Source organism: Agelaius phoeniceus, chromosome 5 (genome assembly GCF_051311805.1).
Source record: "Agelaius phoeniceus isolate bAgePho1 chromosome 5, bAgePho1.hap1, whole genome shotgun sequence".
Lineage (NCBI taxonomy): Eukaryota > Metazoa > Chordata > Aves > Passeriformes > Icteridae > Agelaius > Agelaius phoeniceus.
This window is the reverse complement of record NC_135269.1, coordinates 34,874,354-34,895,444: the sequence shown is the minus strand read 5'-3', so window position 1 is coordinate 34,895,444 and position 21,091 is coordinate 34,874,354. Positions and strand designations below refer to the sequence as shown.

The 21,091-nt window shown below is 35.1% G+C and overlaps 1 protein-coding gene across 3 annotated transcripts in view; it reads right to left on the bottom strand.

Annotated features, from left to right (window-relative positions):
* The window catches only part of PPP1R12A (protein phosphatase 1 regulatory subunit 12A), a 113,219-nt gene that overhangs the window by 23,772 nt on the left and 68,356 nt on the right, over window positions 1-21,091 (bottom strand). For 2 of the 3 annotated variants that reach the window (XM_077178792.1, XM_077178793.1), the window contains exons 4-15: window positions 20,422-20,581; window positions 18,463-18,607; window positions 16,211-16,285; window positions 15,670-15,758; window positions 15,373-15,530; window positions 11,171-11,292; window positions 8,457-8,672; window positions 7,576-7,670; window positions 6,461-6,583; window positions 4,945-5,106; window positions 4,327-4,503; window positions 613-703 (exon numbers count right to left, since the gene is read on the bottom strand). In XM_077178792.1, the coding sequence (XP_077034907.1) occupies window positions 613-703; window positions 4,327-4,503; window positions 4,945-5,106; window positions 6,461-6,583; window positions 7,576-7,670; window positions 8,457-8,672; window positions 11,171-11,292; window positions 15,373-15,530; window positions 15,670-15,758; window positions 16,211-16,285; window positions 18,463-18,607; window positions 20,422-20,581 (1,613 nt within the window). The remainder of the gene's footprint in view (window positions 1-612; window positions 704-4,326; window positions 4,504-4,944; window positions 5,107-6,460; window positions 6,584-7,575; window positions 7,671-8,456; window positions 8,673-11,170; window positions 11,293-15,372; window positions 15,531-15,669; window positions 15,759-16,210; window positions 16,286-18,462; window positions 18,608-20,421; window positions 20,582-21,091) is intronic. The other variant, XM_077178794.1, reaches the window with a different exon arrangement.

Genomic DNA, 21,091 nt, shown 5'->3' with positions numbered 1-21,091 from the left:
GGGGTTTAAAACTGCAAAGATTTGAAAGCAACATCAGTAAGCAATGTAGCTATGGACTCAGCCTAAAAACAGGAAAGGAAAATGGCTACAGCACTTCTTTGTGCTGTTTTATCCAGGGACTATTTGCTGATTATTCTCAGTTTGCCAGCAGACAGTGGTTGGCAGTTGCTCCACTGCCCAAAGAGCATTCAAGTACCATTAGAGATACCCTATTTTCCTCCTGCCACATTGGCCCCTGTGACAGGATTGTGCTAGCTGCTGATAGATACGGATAAAAATTGGGAAGAAATTCCAAATATGTCAGTACGTATACTCAGAGAGAGAAGTGCTGCAAGGAGATATGCAGTTAGATAGTAGATTATTAGCACATAATAAAAACCTCTCTTTTAGTATGTTTCCTTCTCCAGAGAAATTAGACTAAAAGTGGTTTTTTTTATGTCATGAATCTTATTAGCTATCCATGTTGATCAGCTCAATTATATTATCTACAATAGCTCCTGCACAGAAAAAAAAGGTTAGAAATGGATGCAAATGCAGTATGCTATGCCTGTTTCTCAAGAATGATGTCATGGGTATGTTTTCAAACATGTAGAAGCTTTAGTAGTACTATACCTGTGTAGATCTTCTAGACTGTCTTGCTTGCCTGGATCTAGCTTTTCTTTGGGACTCGGACTCTTCATCCCGTACTGGAGTGAGGTATGATCTAAAGAGTTAATTACAAACAAAATTGGCACATGATAATTTCTGCACAAATTTATTAAATGGTCAACTCCCCCCCAAAAATGCAGACTGAAAACCAAGGCAGTCATAAGAAAATATTTAACTATATAGGATAGATTACATTTTAGACATTTCGTTCACATCATACTGATCTACTTATTCATCAAGACAGCAGCTTTACAACTCAATTAAAATACACAGTTTTCCTGCTTAATTTAGATTTCTTTTTACCATTTTCTATAAATTTAACTTCAGCTCATTTGGTGTATCACTGGTGTACTAACACAGGGCTAGAAGACCTCAGAGATTCAGCCAGTTAGACATTTATATATCAAATATGTGTATGTATTACCTTTTAACATAACTTATAAGCTTTCAGAAAAAGCCAAATGTACTGTTAATGCAGAAAATCTAATTATATAATCCATTTCACTAGAAATTAAGAATCCCTGAGGAGGTGGTTACCATACTTTCACATTAATCATCCACACTTTGAGTAATCCAAATCCCTTTGAAAAAAATGAGCTTAAAAATAAATCTTCATGAAACCCACAGAAGTCCTGCAGAATAAGCAAGTAAGTGTAATCAAAGATAAAAGGCTACTAGGGTAGATACAAGGTCTGGATTCTTTTTAAGAAATTCTCTAATCCAGATAACAGATAAAAATCCTACAGGACATAGATACATGCACAAATGCATAAATTTCTATGTATGTAAACCCATAATTAAAGAACTTAAAAGATTTTAATGCATTTGTTGATTTTCTATGGCAGAATACTCTGGGAAGCTGCTATAATTTCACACAGCTTTAAATCCTTAAATTGGGTAAAAATTAGAAAAAAGTGAAAAAAAAAATTGAAAAAGCGAAATCAAAAGGTTGCCAAAAGGCTGCTTAAAACCTCTCTGAGGCTTCTTTAGATCAGATTCTATAATATTTTCTGATTGTGTCTCTTTATACATAATTAGTTAAGAATAGTTAAGAGTCACTGGATAAAGTTTCAATAATTTGCTAGTGATTATGCCATCAGTTATTAACACCTAAGTAACTTATGTATGGAAAGAGCAGTTTGCTCACCTAATAATATATTTAGTAGCCTTAGCACATACTAAAAAGAGTTCTGAAACAATCATAAGATTTAAAAAACTTCATTTACACAGACCTATGGATTACAACCTATGCTCTACCCCATTAAAATACTTACAACTTACTGCTATACTTAAAAATGTTGAAACAAATCCCATCTTATGGTGCATCTTAAAAAACCTACACTATGTAAATTTGATTTTCTTACTGGGTCTCTTGCAAGCAGCATTTTTGATTGACTTTCTATTTCCCAAAAACTCTAAGCCATTAGGCTGCTTTAGTTAACCTGACCTGAACCACCACCTACCTAGGAGGGCTTGACTGCAGAGCAGGTGTCATCTTTAGGGCTTAAAATTGCTACAAAACTGTTTTACATAACTTTCTTTTTAGTAACTGCTGTACCTGCACCTACCTTCCAACAAATCTGAAATACTTTAAACTGCACTGAGAAAAAATGAAAAGTCTCAACTTTTCAGGTGCACATTGCAGCTACAGTCAAGAGTAGAAAGTGCTCTTCCCTAGCATCTCTTGCATGTGCCACACACAGCTACCTATGCTGTATTATTCACGATACAAAGACTTAGAGACTCAAGTTTGTCATTTCCTTCCCTGATTCTCTAAACCAATCCTAAAAATCAAATGAAGAATATAGCTTCTTCAGCTGTCCAGAAGAATGCACCATTATGTGCTTCATCAATGAAGTACTTTATATCTTCACTTTCAACTATCTTTGAAAGAAGTCTTACAAACATACTTTCTAAATGTACAATTTCAGTTGATAAACACAGATTAACTGACTTCATTACTTAAGAAAATAAGTAATGTAGCATGTAATATTTAATATACATTTATTTTTTCATGTGCATAGAAACATATGTAGATACACAAATATATCTATCTGTATATATACAGATAGATATGCTTGTGCTCATATTTAGAGCACAACATTCTCAAACGCATGCAGCAATTATTCCAATTTTGATTTCTAAGATTCATGGATATACTAATATGCCATCAAGAATGCATCTGCAACAGTATATTACACAATCAGCCCAGTCAGAGAAAACCACAGCATTTCAGGCCAACTGCAGGTATCTAAAACATATGTACTATATGCACATTAGTATACACACACCGGTTAGAGCAAACGAGACAGCAAAAGCCTAATTCTAATTTTCCTTGCCTTTCTAGCTATGTAAGATAGATATAGCTATCTATCTAGATATAAGACTGAAACAGCATTTGAATTCTAGAATTTGAACTACTCTGAATTACTTTCGAGAAAACACACATTTTGTTGGTTATGCTTTTCATTTGCTGGGTTTAGTTCAAATTTCACTATGGAAAATGCAGGTTCTGACTACTGTAGCTATTGAAATCGATTGTTAGCACATGTGGACCCTTCCTGAATCATGGTGGGGAATAATAAAAACATAATCCACTTATCATAGAAGTTTTTTCATCTCAGTTTTGGGTAGGAAGGCAGACTACAGAAAACAGACTACCCTAATTAGGCCCCTATAAGGAATCTTGAAATGCTGCTGCCTTAAGTGAACCAAAAGAATACAATTTTCTCCTGTAATAAAGAACAGCTTCATTACCTCCTTGAACATATAGAGATACACATATCTGGCACTGATACAGAAAGTACATTTTGAACCTACTACAGGAGCAACACACAAATCTGAACTTGCAGCAGGAGGGTTAAAGGATAAACATTTATAAGTATCCAGAAAAAGAAGAACAAAGAAAAGCTAACACGAATTACCAATCTTTTGAAATCTTATTTTTGCTTCCATAAATAGAAGGAAACAACTCTTTATGGAAACAAATATGCACCAATCTTAAGTCATCCGTCATATAACTGTAAACAGAAAAACCCACCATATTCTTAAAATAAGATTTACATCAGCTTCTTACTCATTCTTCATACTGAATATCTCTTAAAGCATTGCATTTAAAATTGTATGACTATCTTTCAAGTAGAAGAGACCCTAAATCATGCAATGAAATAAACAGAATGTGTTGGGTTCAATACTCTCTTCTCAATAATGTCAGGCATACAAAATGATTGAAAAACTGCTATGCTGTGACTTATTAGCATACTGCCAATGGCACACTACCTCAGTCTGCAGCAATGTAATTGTAGTAATTAATGAATTAATTGATAATTTAATTATTTTTAATTCAGTGTTTTTACAGAGTTGCATTACTGGTACTCCTAAGAGGACTCATTTAATCTGTTAAGATAAATAAAATCTGAAAATACCATATACCATATGAGTAACCAAGGCCAGTCAAAAACATAGAGTATCACAGTTTAAATTTCATTAATGGTCTCTATTAGTACTAAGCTCTTAGATAAACTGAGGTACCAGTTGTTTCAATGCCCAGCAAGAAAACAACATTGCTTTACACCCCACACTGTTCAAATCTGTGGTAACCAACACATTCCTTTAAATAATAAATAAAAAGCATAACTTTTGGGTAAGAGCAATATTACTCTTAGGACCTTTACACACCTCCGTCTCTCCCTGACCTCTGATGTTGAGGACACAGTGCCAGAAGTAGCTGTAGTCATGGCTGTAGTAGTGGCTGCAGCATTTACAACTGATGGTGCAACAGGAACGGTCACTGCTGTAGGAACACTGTCCTTTTCTTTCTCAGTACTATCCTCAGCCCACAAACGATTTGAGGTACTACAGCATAACAAGCAGCAACACAAAAAAAGAGAAAAGGAAACAGCTAAACAATGAAAGCACTTTACTAAACAACTAATAACATGTAAAATGAGGGATGGATTTTTTTTTAAGAAGCAAAGAGAGAAAGGTCTCTACTATGAAAGCTCAGCTTGAGCTATTAAATTGAATAAATTAAGAATTACCAGTTCACAATAATTGAACTTTTATTCTCCAGACCCTTCTAACATTTGACATATTCTTTTATACCAACATGGCTTTCATGTTACAGTAGAAAGCCATGCACAATTTTTGAGCCAAATTGAATAAACTCAAAACAAATTTAACAGTAAAGTGAAAAAATCCAGAGCCCCAGGATCTACTAAACAAGAACGCATGCACATACATAAGCACACAGTAGACCTGACAAAAAAAAGGAACAAAATGTCCTGGTGCCATTACCTGCTTTGTACACCTGCTGAAGTAGAACCCGTTGTACTCTTCGTAGTAGTGTTTGTGCTGGCAGGCAGCGTTTTCTGAGGACCAGCAGAAGAGGTAACTGTTGATGCAGTACTTGGAACATTAGAACTTATCAAATCATCTTGTTTTCTACCAAAGGAGCCACTGAAGGAGAGACATGTACAATGATGGCATTTATTACTGATATTTACTCATTAAAATATCACCAAGCTGTGAATGATCTATTAAACTTCTGCCCATGTATTCTGTGCCTCAGTTCAGTCTTGGAAACTTCTGGTGCAAAAGAAGACTTTTTTCCATTTTTTCCTTGGCTAGGACTTTTAATTTATGATTTTGGAGGGTAGCACAAGTGTCCCATTTCTTCACCAAAGAGGATAAGGAATGGAATCTCACTCGTTTATGTAAGAATGTCTTGATCAGATCTACTAAAGCATTCATATAGGGCCCCCAATGTCCCATTTTTAAACTGCTGTTTCACCCACACTAAATACCTCAGAAAATGCAGAACCTTACTGCACAGCTTGTCAGGAAAGAAAATGTCATCAATATCACTCCTCTTATAATTTGAGAGCAATTAAATATACTGCCCCATTTAAAAAAAAAAAATCTTTAATCATTCCCAGGAAGAATAACCTCCCACTCAGGTTTTTCCCTTGCTCTTCAAGCTATAAAGCAGATCCAATGGTTTACAAGAAATAAATATGCATTATGCCATATGAGACAGCCTGGTTACTGATAACATCAATGTCAAGACTCAAAAAAATGCTAAGTATGTATCATGTACATCAGCAGCATGTACCAATATGCAGCTTCATTATTTGACTCTTTTCCTTGATCTATTCATTTTAGCTATTTATTGCCCCGCTAATTACAATAAAGAATTTGACTCACATAGCTACATTGAAACTACACAATGCAGCAAAGTTAATCATGTATTATAAGTGCAGCATATGATTCCTCCTAAGAAAATTCTGCAGGTTAGGAACCAGCACACCTGAGAACTATTCTCATATTTTCATAATTTACTTTGCATTCAAGTGAATTTTATGTATTCTATGATGCTGATACTCAACATAGGTATGGATATAATTTACAATTAAGGACAGCAGTCCAATACTTCCAAGACTGTGATGCAATAACCAGAAGTGTTTTCCCCCTTTTCATATACCAAGCAGAATTATACCTATTGCAACATTTTAAAAAATTGTCTTTGACTACTGAACTAATCTGGAAAGCGTCAAATGAACCCCAAACTGAAATAAATCACAGGAAAAAGCAAGCATCTAACTTTAATTACACAGATTAAAATCAGCCTGACCACTCCATCAGCATACAACTGCATGTTTAAAACCAGCACAACCACTGCAATAGACACTTTGCAATTATTATGAACATGGCAATATGTCACCATTCAGTTCTAAATTGTCCTTACAAAATGATTCAGTGCTTGTTAACTTTTAAGCCTATTTTGATAAAAAAAAAAGAGAAAATCCCACACCTTTTTTGATAACTTGTGTTTAATGATGCAGGACCTTCATTCAAACTGTTTTTCTTGACATCTTCCTCCCATTTTCTCCTGGTGTAGGAACTGCCACCACGTATTGAACTAGCAGACGAATCCCTGTAAAAGAGATTTTAGTTTAGCAAACTCACATTAAAGAAGGAGGTTCTTGATGTGAGCTGAACAGGAGCTTTGAATTAAAATCCTGGATAACACACTTAAAATAAACATAACTGAACAAGGAATAAAATTGCTTTTATGGACAATTGTTTTCAAGCCTGTGTGAAAAGATACTACGTTCATAGTAACACAATTAGAAATATAAGAAGAAAGCAGCATCAAAAGAAGACTGCTAAAGAGGATTTAATCAACATTAAATCAATTATTGCTTTTTATCTGTGGTCATTGCTAGCTTTGTTTTTCTCAAAAAAAGAACAAGATGTTTTTCTGTTTGCTCCTGAGATTATCCAGTGCAATAAGGGAAATCTACTTGGCTTTTTTAATAGCTGATTTGATGGCATTTTTCATTCTTTGATGTTATAAGAAGTTTAAAAGCTGGCAAGCCTTTAGAACTCATGATACTCTAAGACCAGCCTAAGTAGGCTTGCAGTAGCCATTCCTGAGGGGTCTGACATGTATCACTAGCTGACATGACTTCAGTCATAAGGAATTTCCAGGCTGTTGTTGCAGTTTATAGCAGCAAGGAATGACCTTGCAAAAAGCAACTTAGAAAAACTATCCCAAAAACTGACATGCAAAAACTGAATTTCTAATGAAAATACCAGCTCAAGATTTGAAGTTCAGACAATAGGAAGAATAAAACATGTCTTTCACAAAATTATATATAAGGAATCAGGTGTAGGAGGCAAAATAAAACAAAACTTCGATAAGATGTATTCTATGTTCAGATAACCTTGGCCATCATAATGTACCTCTTTTGGCATGAAAATGTATGTTAGCACTTCTGCAGTTGCAAACAGTTGGTTTTCTGCATAATCTATACAGTCAGACAATGCTATAAATTAGTAAAGTTTTAAAACATCAAAGTTTGTCAGTCACTCTAAAATCTTATTTAAATTTCATATTAAAAAGTTATATAACTTAATAGTCACCTGTTTTCTTTTTCATCAATGTCAGAGGTACTGGCCAGCCGTCTTGGTATTGTAGGTGCAACATATGCAAGTCGAGTTCCTTTTCCATCTTTCTCCTGAAAGACATTAATTTTTTTGTTAATTGTTACTATTATTGATTATCTTGTCGGGAAAAGCATCATTATGCCAACTCTGACCATGTTCATTGTAACCCGATTATACAAATGAGTTTAAAGCTTTAGTTAAGAATCATAAAAGACTACAACAGGAAAATGAAACTGCTAATGTTTCCATTCTCGTAATGCTAATGACTTATTTTTTTCTGCTTTGCTGCAATACACTTCCAACAGTGATTCCTGAAAGCAACTGGTTCAGTATTTTTATATAGCACAGTACATTACTATTCTTAATCTTTAAATCATATAAACATTTGTATTTAAAATAGAAGCACAAATTTTATTTTGTTCAGCTACCAGAACAACACTTGGTTTAGCGTATCCATGTTTAGTTACAGAACCAATTTTTGAAAATAAAAAATCACTACAAAATGAAAATTAATACAAAAGAAACTTCTTTCATTTGTAAGATTCTTTTAGCATAATTCTCCAAGTGATGCAAATGCTATCAAATCTCCCATGTCCCCGAATTGGAAAAATGACTACTAGGTTTGCAAGTCCTAAAAAGGAATAAAATGCCAGATCTATGTACCAGGTCACCAGACATTGAAGGAGCATATCACACTTTGAGAGATACTATAAAGAAGCTCTGTAATTTAACTTTCTGGAATTTTAGTAAAGAACAGATGTGTACTACAATCTTACTTCTATAGTGTATCATTAACATCTATACTAAGAAAGGTGTAAGAATTCCTCAAAATGTTGTTTCATCCTGAAAATTATTACCTTTTCTTTGTTGTCCAGTGAAGAGGAAAGTCTAGGACTTGATGCAGAACGCATAACACCTGCAGAGTCCTTTTCTTTCTGAGCTTCTTTGGAAGCAGTAATCTCTGCAAGTGCACCATAACTACCAGTTTTTCTAAGACCCAATCTCCATGAAGCAGGAGATTCATCTTTCCTCTCTTCATCTTTGGGAGAAACCTTGGTTGTAGATGTTGGAAACTATAAAACACAGGAAAATGAATTTACATTATTAATTTACGTTATCTATGGTAATTCACGCTCCTTGCAAAGATTCGAGAACACAAATGTTTTTAATAATCACAAGTGCTGAACTTGTACAGAAGTTGTAGTGAGAGGCAACCTATGCACTTTTCTCTTGAATTAGTCAATGGGATCAGAAATGTAAGGCTGGTCAAGGAATACCACTCTTATAAAAGTTAGCTTACAAAAACTCACACTTTGTAATACACGCTGTGAACTTGAGATAAAAACTTAGAAACATGCAAATCTGGTATTAACATTTTGATTAAATATGTTATTTTGCAACCTGTACATAAACCTGTGCACACAAGAACCTCACCATAGATTTTTCACCCTTATTGGGCACAAGAACAATGCCAGTTTTGCGCAAGCCCTGCCTCCATGATGCAGGATCTACTGACTCCACGACAGGCATGATAGGAGGAATGAAATCATACTAAAGCCAATTAAGACAAGACAAAGATGAAGATTGACAGGAAGGAAAAGAGAAACCAAAGGTTGTTTTAACACCATATAGTTTGTTCCTAGGTTTATAGTAAGTAACTCTTCATTACAACACAAAAATACCAAAAAAGCAGTAAGAGACTTAAAACCATAGTAACAGATAACAACTAAATGTAACACAGCATGTTTACTTCAGAGACAGAATTACAGCTTGCATAGAAAAGAACAACAAAGCCTGGGACCTTACAAGGTCTGTGGCCTAAATCTTCACACTGTTGAGAATACTGGAAGATTCACACTAACATACCCCTCATCTTCTTACCATGTATCATTCATATTCCTGAATCACATCCCACATGCCAATAGCTAGCGTGGCTATCCTCCTAGACTTGCCTTACCTTCAGTACCTGCAGTCACAGAGCAGCAGACTGAAGGAAACCTGACTTTAGCTTAGTATACTGCATCTGCACCTCTTGGTTTGGCCATCTGTGATGTAAAAGCAGAAGTGCACCTACAGCAGATCAGATGGTGCAGACCCAAAAAGGCAGGTGCAAGAATAAGTGCAAGATTACACACAGAGTGCTGCTTTACCTTCATTGGTAAAAACAGTTTAAAGCATTTTTATTTATTGATAGAAGCTGTAACTGCTCCTTTAGATCACATGAACCTGCTATATTACAAGATAATAATTTTGATATAAAGTGCATTTATTTTATAGCTACAGAAGGTGCTGAGCTTTCCTAGTAATAGTAAGATAACTACAGTTTATTTTTAGCCTGCACCTTTTACCTAGAAGACCAAAATATAAACCATTAATTTCTGCATAACAGAATCAGAAGTGTATTGATGATTTATAAAAGCTTATAATTTAGCTTAAAATCAAGCTTATTTCCTCTCTTATGAAAATACTCCCCCATATCATTCAATCACACACCTGCACCTGTTACATTAAAGTATACTTTGTAAGATGAATCAGTATTAGATTTTATTGTGAATATGGAAGTATAACCCCAGTAAGCTCCCAGGAGCAAAATACAATTCAGAGCAGTATGTCTTTTCTTTCTACTGTGGCTGCAGTATATCATGGTTACCACTTCTCCCGAACATGCATTTCAGATGCATTACTACAGGGCTCCCCTTTATGATGATGTGTACAGGAAATTTGTAAGGAATGACAAATGAAGATTTACTGGCTTACTATCCAGCTTGCTCTGATATTCTAGAAGTTGGATTTCTGACTATGCTTTCTTATCTACTGTAATTTTTTTCCCCAAGATACCTATTATACCCCTTACCAAGTAAAACTCAAGTTCATCCAAATTAACTTTTCCTGTAAAGTTACAAGCTGTAAAGGCTTCCAGCAAGCAATGTGGCTTTGTTGGGTGTGGCTTTGAGCTATGCATTGAATAAATCATGTGTCCCTATTATCTAGCTCTTCCATGAGGTCCTAACCATATTAAAACAGGGATGAGACCCACACAATTTTTTACTTCTTATTTCAGGTATAATTTTCAACTTCTCTGCCAAAATACTAGCTGAATACTTCAAAGGACTCCCAAAAGTCACATAGTCATGCCTGCCTCCCTTGAATTAAGTGCATGAGAAATACAGGTACTGAGAAACACAAGAACTGTAGGTTCTACAAATTCTGGAGGAGTTTGACATACAAAAGACTTTCAAAAGATGAAGTTTAGTTTCAGAAAATAGAAGAACTCGACTCACTATGCAACAGCATTTTCGTTTTCAGAATGATTTTACATTCAGCTATTTAATAGCTCTGTATTTTAGGTCCCTGTGCAGAATTAAAGTCATTCAAAATTAAAAAAAATTTAACAGCATCTGGGGAAGAACATAAAGTATTTTAAGAATCTGTGCATACTTTTCTCAATTCACTGGTTAACCAAATCTACTATTTACACTAGAATCAAAAAAGATATACTTACACAGAAAAAAAGAAAGAGAAAATCATAAGATTACAATATAATAGAAAATAAAAAGGTATCTTCTTTTACCTTCTTAACAGGTGATGCAGGTGCCCCTTGGCCACCAGCTACTGAGGGCGCCGTCACAGCAACTGATGCTGATTGTGTGCTTGTGGTATTTGCATTATTAGCTGCCAAGGTTTTGGTCTTATCTGCAAAATATTTACAACATTTAATCATCATTCTTCATTCACAATTTCATCACCTTTACAACACCTAACTGAATTTTCATCCAAGAAATTTGACTTTATGACCAGCATTTTATTATTTATTCCTCAGTGTTTTCTCCCTCACTCCTAACTTACATCTTAGCTAGGTCCACCTTGTTTTCCTGAACAGTTGTGCACACAGCATGCAACAATTATTTTGTATTCATCAGGTGTTACCACTCAGAGATGCAGAGACAGAGGTATGGAATCATTCAGGTTCCAAGTGACTCAGGAGATCACCTAATTCACCCTTCTGCTCAAAGGAGGGTCAATACTGCCTATGAATCAGGTTGCTAAAGGCTTTGATGAGTCACATCTTGGAAACCTCTGGAGATAGAGATTTCAGTCTCCACACACAGCCTGCATTTCAGCATCTGGCTAATGACTTTACATAAAAACTGAAACAGGAGGAGATCTGTTAGCATCTCATCTGATCTCATTAATGAATATAAGCATCTCAAAGGCAGGTGTCGAGGATGGTGCCAGACTCTTCTTGGTGCTGTCCAGTGACAGGACAAGGAGCAATAGCCATAAACTAAAATACAAGGAGTTCCACCTCAATATGAGGAAGAACATTGAGGGTAGCAGAGTACTGGAAGAGGCTGCCCGGGGAGGTTGTGGAATCTCCCTCTCTGGAGACATTCAAAACCCACCTGGATGCTTTTGTGTGTAACCTGCTCTAGGGTCACCCTGCCTTGGCAGGGAAAGTTGGACTTGGTTATTTCCAGAGCTCCCTTCCTACCCTGACTATCCTTGGATTCCATGATTCTGTAACAGTTAATTAAGTACAGAAGGCAGGTGCCAATTTAAAATGAAACCCTTATGCTCTGATAATTATGCACATTTGAGTTCAAAGAAATAATTAACTGTACAGAGAAGCACATCAGGAATTCTGGTCACCAGAATGACCTGAGACAGGTACTTGCCTTCCAGAGCACCAATTTACCATTTGCTTCATTCCTTCTTTGTCCCTTGTTTTTCTTACCCACATTTCACTGTCTACCTACCCAGTCTCTTCTGCTTTCTCCAAATTCCTTCCTCTGCCCATGGTTCATGAACCTTAACCCTTCTTACACAAACTCACAGAAAATGTCATGATTGAGATACAACTGCTGTCACTGCTTTTGCTTGAGCTTCATAATGTTACACCTCCCTTCTGTTTCGTGTATTTGAACTGCACATTCTTCAGGCTTGGATGTTGCAAAGCATGTTAGCACAGTATGAAGCAACATGGGGGTTCATTCCCCACTGGTTTTGGCCCTACTAGAGACACATCTTTCCCTCTATGTGACCCACAGAGCCTGGGAGCAATTAATTTAGAAAGTATACAAGGTTTTCATGCCGTGTTCTTACAACTAACATTTAAATTCAATAAAGTACTGATATACAATTAGATGTTGTGTAATTCACAGTATTGGTGTTACACACTTGTTTTAATTATGGACATAGTTGAACAGATGTTTTAAATGTTAGTTATGCAGTAAACAAATACAAATATAAATAGCTTACATGACCAACGGCCCTAGATGGAAAGTTCTTTTTAAACACAAGTGAAAAAAATGGGTGGTAAAATTCTAGGTTATAAAAAGCTGAACAAGGCAATGTGGACCGACAGTATGATTCGAGATGATGCACAGGCAGACCTGATAGAAACTTGTAAGTAATACATCTTTAAAATACACGGAAATGATTCCTTAAATTTTAGCTTTCAGTTTTCCAGGTTCTGTACTGCAGTAGTATGTAACTCTGAACTTCACATAAAGTGTTAGCACCTTCTCCTAACAGTTCAGTTAGACAAAACAATCCTTTTCCAGCCTGAGAACCAAGAACACCGTTGCAGCTTCAGGCCCAAAAGTTATAAACAGTGAACTGAGAAGAGCAATCTGGGAGAATGGGACTTCATAACCTGAAGCTGTAATTGGACAATTAACCCCAATATGTAAATGGACCAAAAGTTTTAAAAGTCTAAAAACTTGTGATCTGTTGTCCATCTTGGGTGTAGCCTTGGCCAGGCTCTTGTACTGCCCAAGGTTCATCCTTTGAAGGCCTTTTAATAAATACCTACTTTATTCCTTTAACGCTGTCTAGCCTCTGTTCTAGGTGGCCTCTCAAGGCATCAGAAAAAGGTATCAGGAGTGAAAGCATGGAAGGAAAAAATGGATTTTTCACAACTGTGTTCTGAAATTATTTATAGAGCAGCAAGAACACCGTTGTATGCATGACTAAGCTGTTATGGACTAATTAAAAAAAAAAATTAGAGTACTTCAAAAAGAGTAAGTTACAAAACCTGAACTGATGAAAATTTTATTTTTTATCTTGTTTCCCGGTCCTTTGCAATAAGCTACTTTCATATTCATGTTTTCCTTCTTGGTCTTACAGACAGAAGTGTATTTATATTTAAACTATATTCTCACATAACTAATGAAACAAAAACACAGGAAAACCTTTTAATTATCCCAAAAGTTTTGAAATCACCATTTCCACAACTTCAGAATACGGAACGCTGTTAAAATATTCCACAATCAGAATGCTCCTTATAATAATAATATTTTTCACTTGAAAAATCTTTCACTACCTTAAGCTGAATAATGGTAGAAAAAGGGGAAAGTAAAATCTTGGAACTTAAGAAATGTAGTTCTACAGGGAAAAGCTTCAAGTGTATCTTGCCAAATAAAGTATGATAAAGCCTTGTTGATATTAAAACCCCTGAAGTTTACATAAATTAATTCTTGTGTCACAGTCAGATTTTCCTGGCACGAACTACTGGCAATGAAGAGAACACAGTTACCAGAGTCATAAAGTTCAGTAGACATTACAGTCAGCTCAGTGACAGAGAAATTACTACATGTTATATATTATAAATAGTTTGAGTTTAGCAAAGCTCAATAAATAATGGATGCAAGTACACTAAGGTAAAAAAGTAATTACAAAGCCTGCCAGACACTTTTTTTCAGCTTAATATTGAAGTGCTGGATTATTTCAAACTACAAAAAAAAAAAAATTAAACCATAATAAAAAGTTTGGTTTCACAAGTTATTTTTACTTCTATCTACATTAAATGCATTATGATAAATTGGCTAGCTCTGAAATACACTATCAGTCTTGTCTTTTCAGGTGTAGAAATTAGAATGTATTAAAATAAAAACTGATAGCTCACCAAAACCGGTTATTTTTCAAAGTTTATGTATAAAATATTAACAGGCTGTTTCTAATGACATCCTTGTCTATGAACTCGACTGCTGCATTGCAATTCTAATATTCTTTATTAGGATTAAACATGCATCTTTAAACACTTATTGTCAGACACTTGTTTTCTGGTTTGAAAGGAAAATATACATATTGCTCTTTTATTAGTACTTACTGCTCTGATAATTGTTCAAGAAAAAAACAACCCACTAATTCTATTTCTCAGGAGAAAAAAACAGAGTAATGTGCATACAAGGCAAAACTTTTCAAAGAACATTCCTCTTGAAGTCATATATGAATTAACAGTCAACCTTAAAATAATACATTTAAAAGTTTATCTCAGAACACACTGAAAATATATGCACTACTACTTTATGAATACCTGAGCCAGATTAAGTAGTAATTACTTCAAGATGGTAAGAACAAATGAGAATGTTTGCACTTCTTCTGATCCAATCTCTGCACCAGTTCCACAAGCAAATACTGCTAAGAATTCTTCCTCTCTAATTTGACCTTCTAACTTTTTCAATGTTTCTGACATGCTACTTCAGGCTGATATTGTTTTATCTATGTAACAGCATCTATTTGTTAAGCAGCCAATCAAGTAAGCTGGCTAATAGCTTTAACCTAAGTAGCTACCAGTGGAGACATCCATTTGATACATCTGTTATGACTCGACTTTAGACATATACAAACTTACTTTCAAATAACCGGAAACTTAGTGAAATACAGAAGAATAAGAGAGATGTAACATACTTAACTCTGTATCATGTGATATTAAACAAGTAAATGTATAAAGTAAATATTTAATGAAATGCAATGCTCCAAATAACATACCTGCCTCTGCTTCAGATTCTGAGTCATCATCCTCTTCCTCTTCACTAGAACAACTGGATTCATCCTTCTTTCCTTCTTCTTCTTCATCTGCTTTCTCTTGCTCCAGAGACTCTATACTAGATGCATTCTTTTCTTGCTCCATAATCAGCGTCTCCTTACTGAGTTTGTAAAGAGAAGTATTTACTAAGTATATTTACTAATTACTGAAAAATTTACTAAAGCCTGTTAAGTAGGACTTTGTGACAGTTTTAAAGTCATCTTTTTAAAGACTTCATAATTTTTCTTATTTTTACTTACTTTTTAAATGTTTTCTGTGTCTGATTATTATCCATGTTGGCTGTGGATTCAATTAGGGGAGATTTCTTTTCACGTTTTTCACTATGAAGCTTGAAAACAGAAAATGATGCAGTTTAATTGTTAGAATGGCATCAGTGTGACAAAATAACAAATGGAGGGGAATTTCTACATACTGCACTAGAAATGTGTAAAACACTAGAATGTGTAAAAAATTTCAAAAAGTATGAATGTTCAAAGCTCTAAAAATCTTAGAAACTGTTATTCCAAGTAAGATGCTCATTGTTGATACTTTGGATCATAAAATGCCCACTGGATAAGGCAAGTTGTAGATTGCCTTTTTTCTTCCAAGGCTTTTTTGGCCACCATAGGTGACAAGTAAAGGCATAAAAGACCTTTTGAGATGACTGTGGCATCACCTGAATTGAAGCCCTGAATTTAAAACTTTACTTTTAATTTATATCCTGCCCTGAGGTGGATACCATAATCATATGTATATTAAAATGAAACATACATTTATATATATATTATGTGCAAGGCCTACCAGATTCTGCTTCTTTTGTAACTCTTCTAAATATCCTAGAATATCTTCATCTGCCACATCAAACGCTGTCTGGCCCTGGAGAAAGGGAAGAAGTAAAACCCCATAATTGTACAACAGACTTTAAATGTATGGGACTACGATGTCTTCTCATCACATGATGATGCAGGTTAAGGAGAACGTTTAGAGAGAGAAATTGGAAAATATGAATCAAGCTCTACTGCAAACTGTTAGTCTGTCAGTACTTGAAAACAATTTTGCAATATTCCCTTTTTTTGGGTGGGGTGGGGTGGGGGGGGGAGAAATTAAAGAAAAACCACTTATACCTGATGAGTAAACACATTTTTAAGTGATAAAAGACATGACAATAAAATTTTACTATCGTTTGAAGGAAAAAAAGAACACCATGAATGAAAAGTAGATTGATGAATATAATCTCACAGTATTACTGCCAAACAACTGTTCACAATGGCAAGTTGAATTGATGGATCCTGAGCAGTTCAGTGTCCTGCCCATCTTAGACTATCACATACGTAGTTTTCATGATTTAAAGGAGTTGCACTAACTTTAAGCAGTCATGCACTCACAGTTTACAGCAAAACTCTATTTTACAATTTACATTCTATTTTATAAAAGATCTGCTACAACCACTTGTTATTTCTCCCTAGGGTATGATTTCCATGGGACATATACTTGAAGGCTGGAATCTAGGAAAAAGTCCTGTATTCACTGGCATAAATGCAACTGCATCAACATGCTGGGTGGATTTACTGAGATGTTGGGGGAGGATCATGACAAGATCATTGTACTTCATATGTAAAGAAGTACATATTGTACTTCTGTACAATAACCAGTAATGAAAACAGAGCAGTCATTTAAAAGTGGCCACAGCAGCTTGTAAAAATAATGAAAGGTGCTCCTGTTTGTCTGTGCTTATTTCAGTGTCTCAAAATGTTAACTAAAGGCAAACTTATTCCTAATTACACTGTGAAGACTATCTTAACTGGTTAGAAAGGATGAACCTTTAAACTACTAATTCTGATCATACAGCAGAAGCACATGCACCTTTCAACAAGAATTAGCCAAAACAGTTTGAGGTCTTGTACCATGTGAACTATTATCACAAGTTTATATTTGCATTATAACTACAGTTTTTAATGTGGCCTTCTACTTTCAGGCAGCTGTTAGGTGGTAGTTAGACCAACTTTGCAGAAAACTGTTGCAGTTGGAAGGTTACATCTTAAATCAAATCTGCAACAGCTGATAGCTGAAGTCAGGTGCCTAAACAATAATGGCTGAGTTCTCTGAGATGCTAAGCACATACAACTGAAACCAAATCCAGAGCTTTCAATCCCCGTATCTCCGAAAGCAAAATGCTTACTAGCTTACTTAAACACAGGAAAATCTTTCCTAGCTTGCAGAAACAACTCCATATGCAAAAAAAAGCTGATATGTCTGTATGCCTCCTTTTTTCTTATTCTTGTCCAGTGGATTTGAATGTACTAGAGAGTGCTCTCTAGTGCGTAACATCCACACTTTCACAACCCCAGTAAAAAAAAAATCTAACACATACATTGGAAGGAGAACAGAATCTATCTGTAAAACACACTACGAAGAGAAGAATGAGAGCTCAGCACTTACATGGCTGAATGAAAAGGTTTGGATCCTTTTGATGGCTATGTGAACTCATGAACATATTTATGTCTACTGGGAGCAAGATCAGCAAGCCACACAGGCCATTGCATGAAAGTCAAAGAAATAGAGCTTAGGAAGCATTGAGGTTATGTCCAGGGGGTGCAGAGCTGCCTACAGCTTTCTTCCACCACACCCAAATCAGCATAATATAGTGACAACTCTTCAATATACCAACACAAACTGATTTTAAGAGTTAAAACACTAGCCAAAGGCACCATCATCATCTTCAGAGATCAAATAAAAGCCTGTAATGTAATCCATCAAATCACTAATTTTGTACCTCTGAAATGCCAACAAACTCTTTCAATTATTAATTTCCATGTCAAAGATTGAATGGATCATTTAATACAACGCTAAGCATAAAGTTGGCCTTTAAATTAATTTAGACAATCAGAGAATTTAGTTCTGAACACAACCATGCTGTTTTGACAACACATGCATTATATAAAGCTCCACGGACAGTAAACAGCAGTTTATCATCACTTTTCTTACCCTGGCTTCTAAAGTCACTTTAGAGACCAGAACTTTGTATCTTGACAAGGATTACATAAAAATCCTACCACTTTGTTGACAGCCTCCATATCACATAGGTTTTCCACTAAAATGCGACATGCTTCTTCTTTACCCCAGTGAGCAGCAGCATGAAGTGGTGTCCAGCCATCATAATCTTTAATATTTACATCGTAGTGAGCCTGTATTAAAAGCCTGAAGAAATTAAAAGAAATAGATCTTGATACTGCTGACAGGGATAAATAAATTTTCGTAAAAATTGTAAAGCTGCTCTATGGTAATATATTTCTCTTTTTTTTTTCTCATAGATATTTTCGTTGGGCTACTGACAATTGATTAATTTTACTTCTCACAGAAACATCTGCCTTTTCATTGTTTAGCAGGTGTGTATACATATTTTAAGGAAAATTCAAGAAAAACAGCCTTTTCCATTTTCTCCTCTATTCACTTCCTCTCCAAAGACCATTGTTTCTACAGTTAGATATTCTTTGTACATGCAATAATAGGCAAAAGGCTTTTTAAGGAAAAGAGTTGTAAAATGTAAAAAATTGTTAGATACAGTGTTCTTATTAGTAAACTATTAAAACCTCCTTCCATTCTAAAAACAGCTGTTTGAAACTTTCACTTCCTGTCATTAACTTTTTACAAAAATCTAGTGTTTACATGCTTCAACTGTTCTCTGAGAGGGAGCAGAGTTCCTCAAAGAGAGGACCTGCTGTTCTGCCTGCATTCAGGACTCACATTCATCATGCTTCTCAGGTAAGCACCAAAGTGACAAAGGACACTTAACCCATCAATTATTTTTATGTAAAAAGCTGTCTGAACCACTGTTCATAATTGTTAGAAATCACATAAGAAAAAAAATTTTTTTTCAAAAAATTCTCTCAAGTTTCTCAAGAGCCAATATACTTATAGTAATACCTCCAGTGAGTCAACTTTCACACATGCTGAGCTGCAAATCTTGCAGTCTTGCATCCAATACAGAGCACACATTTTTGATAATTACAGCAATCACAAAAATTGCCTGCACATATGTTTTGCCTCTCCTAGGAGAAATATACAGACTGGACTACAAAAAAGCACAGTAACTGAGGGTGCTAAAAAATGCCCAAACAGTTATAGATACAACTCCCTTACAGTCACCTGCCACTCTAAAACAAACATTCCTTTTTTTCAACAGAATAATTTGTCTCCATCGTGTTGAAGCATCAGGGTTTTTTGAAACAGAACTCCCATTCAAGAAATTACTCTGCAGACCTTAAACGCATCAATACTCACAGTCAGGATGCATGTTCATTTTCACTTATGTTACAGTTTGTAAGAACTCCTAGCACTGCTAAAGCAGTCAATTAAATTTACAATCACATTAAAGCAATGTATTACTAATTATGCTTTACTACAAAAAAAGTAAAGCTTTGATGAAAAAGAAATTAAATATGTTACAATATATAATATTACATGATATAATATGATATTACATTAATGAAAAGCAGTGAATTAGAGGACATCTGAAGCCTAAAGCTTTCCAGGGAAGATTTCAAGAGTCATTGAATTGAATTTTAAAAACATCATCAAAACACAAAGTTAAATTATCTGGTTTTTAAGTGTAAAAACTTTTAGCCTGAATTACAGACTCTGCTTTATGTATGGAAATAAATATGGTGTTCTGAAAATATGCACCAACCAGGATGCTAACTGGCATTATAAAAAGCTCTTAAGCTTGTTTACATAGCTGCCTTTAGAAACAGGGAAGTTTTTAATCAACTTTCTTCTCTTACAAGTAAGTATTTAGGTTCAACATGTATACTGTATTCATATTTTGAATGACTTAGAATAGAAAACTAACCACATCATGATTTATGAGTGCTTGAAAACACCAAATCAAGCATTGAGCATAGTGTTCTAGAGACTGGGATTTTCAAGATACACTCCCTAAATGTTAGAAGTGCCCAATTCCAAGCAGCATTACATCAAAACAATAAAATATGAAAAAGCTAAACCACACTTACTTTAAGACTTCTGTATAGCCCTTAGCAGCAGCTACATGAAGTGCTGTACCACCAGATTTTGCATGCCTGACATCATTTATATGGCCACTGTTGAGCCACTGTCTTGCATCTCTTAGCATTATTCGTTCTTCTTCTTTTCGAGCTGATTCTATATCAACCCCTAATTCAGACAGGGAGGGGGAGAGCGGAAGAGAAGACACAAAATATTTTACTTCAAATATTTCATTTCAATTATATAACAAATTTTATGCCACATTTATATGATACAGTAAAAAGCCCCTAAACCTGAATAATGTTGAGAGTTAGATACGTATATTTTTTGGAAGATGAATTCCAAGGCTATGGAAACATCCAACACTGTGGGACAGCTTGCATAATGCCTTTTTTAACAAAAGGAGGGGCTGGGTGGACCAAGTATTATAAATAAATAATAATAAAATCAATCTAGTAAAACTCTTCAAACTCATTCTTCTAAGAATGTCTACCATCACACTAATAACTACTGAAGCAACCTGATAAAAAAAGAGAAAAATTATATTTTAATTTTCTAAGCACCAAAAACCAAGTCTGTGTTGATGTAGCTGTACACAGTAGAAAACAGCTGAAGTTGTTTTACAAACAGATCTGGGAATATGATATGGGAAGAGAAACAATCTTGCTTCTTAACAGT